This window comes from Simochromis diagramma, unplaced genomic scaffold, assembly GCF_900408965.1.
Source record: "Simochromis diagramma unplaced genomic scaffold, fSimDia1.1 OVJJ01000753.1, whole genome shotgun sequence".
Taxonomy (NCBI): domain Eukaryota; kingdom Metazoa; phylum Chordata; class Actinopteri; order Cichliformes; family Cichlidae; genus Simochromis; species Simochromis diagramma.
This window is the reverse complement of record NW_024387523.1, coordinates 6,916,205-6,922,219: the sequence shown is the minus strand read 5'-3', so window position 1 is coordinate 6,922,219 and position 6,015 is coordinate 6,916,205. Positions and strand designations below refer to the sequence as shown.

At 39.6% G+C, this 6,015-nt stretch overlaps 1 protein-coding gene across 1 annotated transcript; it reads right to left on the bottom strand.

Moving 5' to 3' along the window:
- Window positions 1–433: 433 nt before the first annotated feature.
- Window positions 434–2,281, bottom strand: dpm3 (dolichyl-phosphate mannosyltransferase subunit 3, regulatory). Its single transcript, XM_040021239.1, has 2 exons — window positions 2,193–2,281; window positions 434–1,982 (listed from the first exon to the last, which is right to left on the bottom strand). Exon 2 carries the CDS (start codon window positions 1,934–1,936, stop codon window positions 1,658–1,660), a length of 279 nt encoding a protein of 92 aa, XP_039877173.1. The 5' UTR covers window positions 1,937–1,982; window positions 2,193–2,281; the 3' UTR covers window positions 434–1,657.
- Window positions 2,282–6,015: the final 3,734 nt, after the last annotated feature.

The following is a 6,015-nucleotide window of genomic DNA, read 5'->3' as shown; positions in this document are numbered from 1 at the left end:
CAGAGAGAACTGCCAACTCTTTTGCATTTGTTCAGAAGTTATGGGAGCTTTTGAAGCACTATAATGATGCCTTTGGCCAGGCTACGCTTTGTTTATGCGCAGCAGGCACTCACTGGAAATGAGCAGAGGCAGCCTTTTTAAGGCTTTCACAAAAGAACTGCAACTGCCAAAATCACATTTAGTTCAGAACTACAGACTTAAGCGTACTTTTTTTTTTTTCCAATTTATGAACCAAACTTCTGTGTGGGAAGACGTGGAACTGCTTTGTAGCGTATAGTTCGTCATTAACTACGACAGACAGATACAGATCAGTCTTTCACACAGAGGGAGGCATTGAACAGTTGATATAAGCCCCCAGGCAGGAATTCATCATACACAAAAGCACTCATGCATATACTCATTCAAACCAACAAAGACACATTTCTAGACCAAATAAAAATGAGGAAAATAGATTTAATGAATTCTCAGTGTTACCTTCAGGGTACAACTCTCAAACTGGACAATGGAATGTACATTCCTTTACAGATAAAATCTAATCCACCTACAGCGACAATCAACAATCTCCAGACGAACGCAACAAGGTCCAGCATGTGCTGCGCTACTCTGGAGCCGAGGCTGATTGAAAGCATCTGAGATCTCCCAGTGGAAAGCGGTCTTTAATCAGATTGGTGCAATGTGAGCGTTTGTTGGCATTGCAGTGAACAGCAACTGTGTACAGATGATAATTTAGCATAAAGAGTAACATGAAAGCAACCGTATGGAGTTAACAGCCAAAGACACCACCATGTGTGTTCACTGTTTCGACTTTCTTTCTGGTGAAAGATGTGCTAATCAGTCAAACCACATTACACAAACAGATTAGAGCAAAAATGATGCTGGATATAAACTCTGCTACAAAACCCTTTCCCCCACCTGTTCTTGACATTTATGGGTTAACCAGAAAAACATTCATTAAACTACTCATTTCTCAGGCTTCAGCCACAGTAATGCGTTTTAATTTAAAGATCTTTGACTTTGCCTGAATAAGCAGTTTTAGAGATGATCTACGTCTGCATTAAGTGCCAATTACACACGCTGGGCAAGGGTACCAATCAGAAGGGTGGAATTACTGCAGAGGAATAACAGCAATGGCATAAAGAAAGCCCAAAGATTTCTTTAGTTGGACCCACAATCAGGTGTAAGTGTGACTGAATATAATGCAAAAGCATAAGAAAGCCAGGGTATTATCTATCAAAGGCAGAAGCTGTGGCTTTGGAGAACAGAGTCAAGCTTTGACATGTTTTGGCTTAACTTTTGTTGCCCAATCAGAAAGCGACTGCTGGCTTTTGCGTCATCACTTCCAAAATGTTTCTGCATGTCCTGCAGTTTTTAAACTAAGAGTCCTACGATGCTGAGGTAATGCGGATTGGCTTAGTAAAAGTTATATATTTCGAAATTTACAAAAACGTATCAGTGTGGCTCTTTCCTCATTTTCTGAAACATACTGGATAAACAGCCAATTGACAAAACACAGTCGTGAATGAGAATCCTGATGTTCAGGAAGATGTCTCCAAAACAAGACCCTTTTTTTCAGGAATACACATTATGTGCATAAGACAATAGTCCGTGCTTTTCTCCTCTCAGTCCCAGAAGTTTACACATAGCGCCCTTTTAATCTCTATATTTTTAAACCTTTTCTCCTTAAGTCCTCCTTGGCTTCTTTAATTTGCTCCTGTAGCTCTTTCGCCGCCTGCTCACAGTCATTGAAGGTGGCCACCCTGTATCCCACAGTGGCCAGAGAGTAGCAGCCAAATGAAATCAGCAGGTAGAAAGGCATCGGCCAGGCGACCTCTCTGTAAGTCTGCGGGAGGCTCAGGTCCAACAGGTCAAAAGTGACCAAAGCCCAGAGTGCTCCCAGCAGCGACACACCGAACAGCCACTGCAGAAGTTTGGTCATGATGAAAGCTGCCGACGGGATTTCAGGGGAACAGCCAGAGAACAACCTGACAGGGAAAGCGTTGGATTAGCTTAGCTTTAGCACACTGTAAATGCAACGTGCTAGCCGTTTTAGCTACAATGCACGCGAGAGACAAACAGCAGCTGGATAATTAGAATAGAACAGCTGTAAAAACGCAACAGACTTAATAACAATTCATCATTAATTTCGACCTTTAATGCATCAAATCTTTTCAAAAATAATCCGATTTGTTTACCTCTTCTCAAACGCCACCTCAGCTATGCGCACATTAATGACGTTAAAAAAGCCGCGGTGCCTTATGGGAAATGGAGTTAATGACGGAAATAGCTCTGGGTTTCTAACAGAGGGTGAGTTATTATCTGGACTTTTGTTAATAAATATAACATTTTGATTAAACTTTTCTTAATTTATTATTATTATTATTATTATTATTATTATTATTATTATTTTTATTATTATTAATACGTTTTATTATGCACAGCACTGTGCATAATAAACCCGTCATTCACCCCTCATTTCTTTAGATTTTCTTTTCAAGGAGCCAGACATCCCTATAATTATTTTTAAAGTGGTCTTAAGTAATACTTCTTGACCTTTTCTAAAAGTCTTTCAGATTTTTCCCAATCATTCTACCTAACCAGTAATTATTTCAGCTCTGAGCCCGAATGACCTAACAAAGACTTGGCACCTAACTCAAGGAATGAGCCACGGGTGTGCCTACACAGACAACATAGTAACAAGTTGTTGTTGTTGTTTTTTTCACTTTTTATTAGTAGTCTATCACAAAAACAAATTTGTGTCTATTTCTTTAGTTCAGTCTATGAAAAAGATCTTGAGGAAGGGAAACAAGGAGAAAAGACTGAGGTGAAACAAATTACTCAATAACTGGGCTGAAAATCAGTGGCAATAGGGCTGACTGAGTGATGAATACAGATTTGACATTTATGGTTTAAATCATCATCAGTATGTAATGACGAGGTTGGGGGATAGGTACAATAGTGAGTATGTCTGTCGTGGTTTGGGGCTCCATTTCAGCCAGTGGGGTTGGAGATCTTCTCAAAATTGATGGAATTATGAATGCAGAAATGTATCAGATTTTGGTACTCCATTTTTTGAGCATGGGAATGATCCCACACACATTGCCAATGCAGTAAAAGCATACCTGGAGAGAAAACACACACAATGGAACAGTATGAGTCATGGATTGGCCTCCCCAGAGTCGGGACCTCAACATTATTAAAGCAGTGTGGGATCATCTTGACAAAAAAACAGAAGGAAAGGCAGCCAACATCCAAAGAAAAGTATTGGATGTCCTTCAGGAAGCCTGGAGAACACTTCCTGGAAAGGAACACTACAAGAATGTTTGCCGAAGAGAGATCAGGCTGTGACAAAGAATAAAGGTGGTCATATATTGACGTTTAAGTTCATGTATAAACTGCATGTTTATTTGCATGTTCTAATAAATTGCTGCACTTATTTCCCATTTTCCTAGCAAAATATAAAGACACGAGGAGCAGCTGAAGACTTCTGAGCAGTACTATATATTTTTATTAAATCTCATATCGAACTAATACCAAAAGACAATTTAAGTTTTGAATAATATTTTTTATACAAACAGCTCCTTTTTTGTTGTATCTGTTTGCATCCCACCATCTAAGAGTCTATACACTGTTATTTAAATGATTTATAAAATCCTTATTATATTCTATATAATTGCTTTCTTGTTGTAGTTATCGGACAGTACAGAACAAGTAAGAAGACAGTGTTTGGGAAGATTAAATACAACAGCTCCCCGTGTTTTTTGCACGTCTCAATAAATCTTAATGTTGTCGCTGTCTTTTCGCTTTTCATTAAAACACTTCACTAAACTGCTGTCTGATTTATTAACAACACCAGTACCCTGTCAGCTGAGAGAAAGCAAACACTTTGTCAAGCAAGTCTTTAATGAGGCCCCCAGTCAGGCTTTTAACACACATTAGACCTCTAACTTACATCAGACCTCTAACTCTGCCTCTGTGTCATCCTCTTAATTTAGAAAAGCCATTTTGAAAATTAGATTACCATTAGCACCACCTAAAAGCTATCCATAAATACTAATGCTTTTTTTTTTTCCAAAGCGAGGAATCCAACAACAATTTAATTAGGGGCCACCGGGAACTCACGGTCATTTGATCTCAGTTTCTCCTCGGGTGCTCTGGGACATATCTGTTCAGCTGGGGTGATGAACTGTCCAGGTGCATGGGACAACAGATCTCTCCAGGGTAAAGTCACCGGTGGGAGATGTAAACATTATTCACGCGGCTGTAAAAAAAAGGAACACACTGAAGAGCAGCTGAGAAATAAACATCATTCTTTGGGGGAAAAATGGAAGTTATTCTTAGGATGGTGGTGTTTATGTTTATCCGCATCAGTGTTAATAGTGTGAGTGACAATCTGCGCGTGTGCCAGAGGGCTAGATCCTGTTTCTTCTGCTAATGGAGACTGCAATATGGAAGACTTGAGGCTAGTCGGGTTTTATGTCGAGTGTTGCAAAACATTTGAAATGTAACAAGTTTGTATTTTCAAGGATACTTTATCTTGAGAATGACTTTGTAAAACCACCCTTGCTTCTGTTATTACATGGTCTACATGTTTATTGCTTGTGACTGTCATAAAAAGGAGCTGCAGCACAAGTAGGGGTGAATGATGCAACTCCATTATGTTTTATTAGCTTTTTAATGGTCCAATAATCACGATCATGAGCCCACAAAGAAAGCTTCACAAAAGTCTCAGAGTTACTTTTTCTGAACAATTCAGTGACATATGGGAAAAGCCACATCTGGAAGATTTAAAATATATGTTTAGAAATTAGCCGATTATAAAACTTAATGCATGACTTCCTGTGCCCACTAAGTGCCACTGGAGAACACCCAGTAATCATAAGTCATGTTGCTGTAGAGCTTAAAGTGAAAATATCGCTAATATCTAACAATGTTTATGATGATAATGCTACTTTCCTGTCACCGCTAGGTGGTGCTATGCCTGTGAGTCAATGTCAATGACTAAATAAAAGAACTGACCAATGATTATGACAATGACTGTTTTCTACAGTCACTGGTCAATACCGACATGTAGATGTCTCTAGACCTGGACTCTATCAAGCTTGTGAAGCTTGGGACAGATGAGTTAGAAGAACAGATGAGTGAGGCAACATCGAAAAACTCAAAAGCATTACAACTTAGCATCACCAAAGTCTGATGATTAAACTGATCAACTATCATATCAATCTTAATAAATCTGTTGGAGGAGTTCGTTAAAGTTCATCACCTGAGAACATGGCATCTTAAATTTAAAATGGTAAAATTGGGTTGAGGGTAAGTCTTGAAAAACCTACAAAGTTTCATCCATGTAAAAAAAAAAGTGCATGGACTATTTCATTTATATATTTTAGCCAGTGTGACACAGCCATTTGTGCCTCACCTACATGTCACACACATAAAGTATGGAAGTCTATCCGTGACTGAGAAGGGTGAAAGCAAATAGATCTCATTTTTGAGATCTATTTGGGTAAATAATAAAAAAGAAGCAGACAGGGTCTGCGCACCGTCAGTCTTTGGGGTTTAATCCTGTTTTTGCATTTGGCCCTGCACTTGTTACTGTTAAGCAGACATGACACACACCAGACTACCAAGGTCAGGTTTCTCCATCGCCATGATAAAGTGAATCCTGGTGGAATTACCCATGACATGCCACATCATTACATACATCATAGCGTGTGCCGTGTCCTGCCTGGAATACACTGGTATGGGCAGCGCTGTGAGCGCGTGTGACTCTCAGTGGGAACGGTCGAGCTGGCTTTTCTCAGTGTATCTCCCTGCCAGCTCCTGTTCCGTTCCAGTACTCAGGAAACCTGTCCTCCAATCAAGCAGGCCTGGCAGACACAACACAACAGCCTGTGAGAAGGAGGGGCATGAAAACTGAGAGAATGAGATATTGAAACTTGAAAAAAAGAAACAGAGTGGGACATGCAGAATAAAGCAAAAAATAAAAATAAAGGAAGACAGGGGGTGTGTAGTGAA

Bases quoted from the DNA above. Each gene is read 5' to 3' on its own strand.
- dpm3 (XM_040021239.1), bottom strand. From the start codon at position 1,936: ATGACCAAACTTCTGCAGTGGCTGTTCGGTGTGTCGCTGCTGGGAGCA.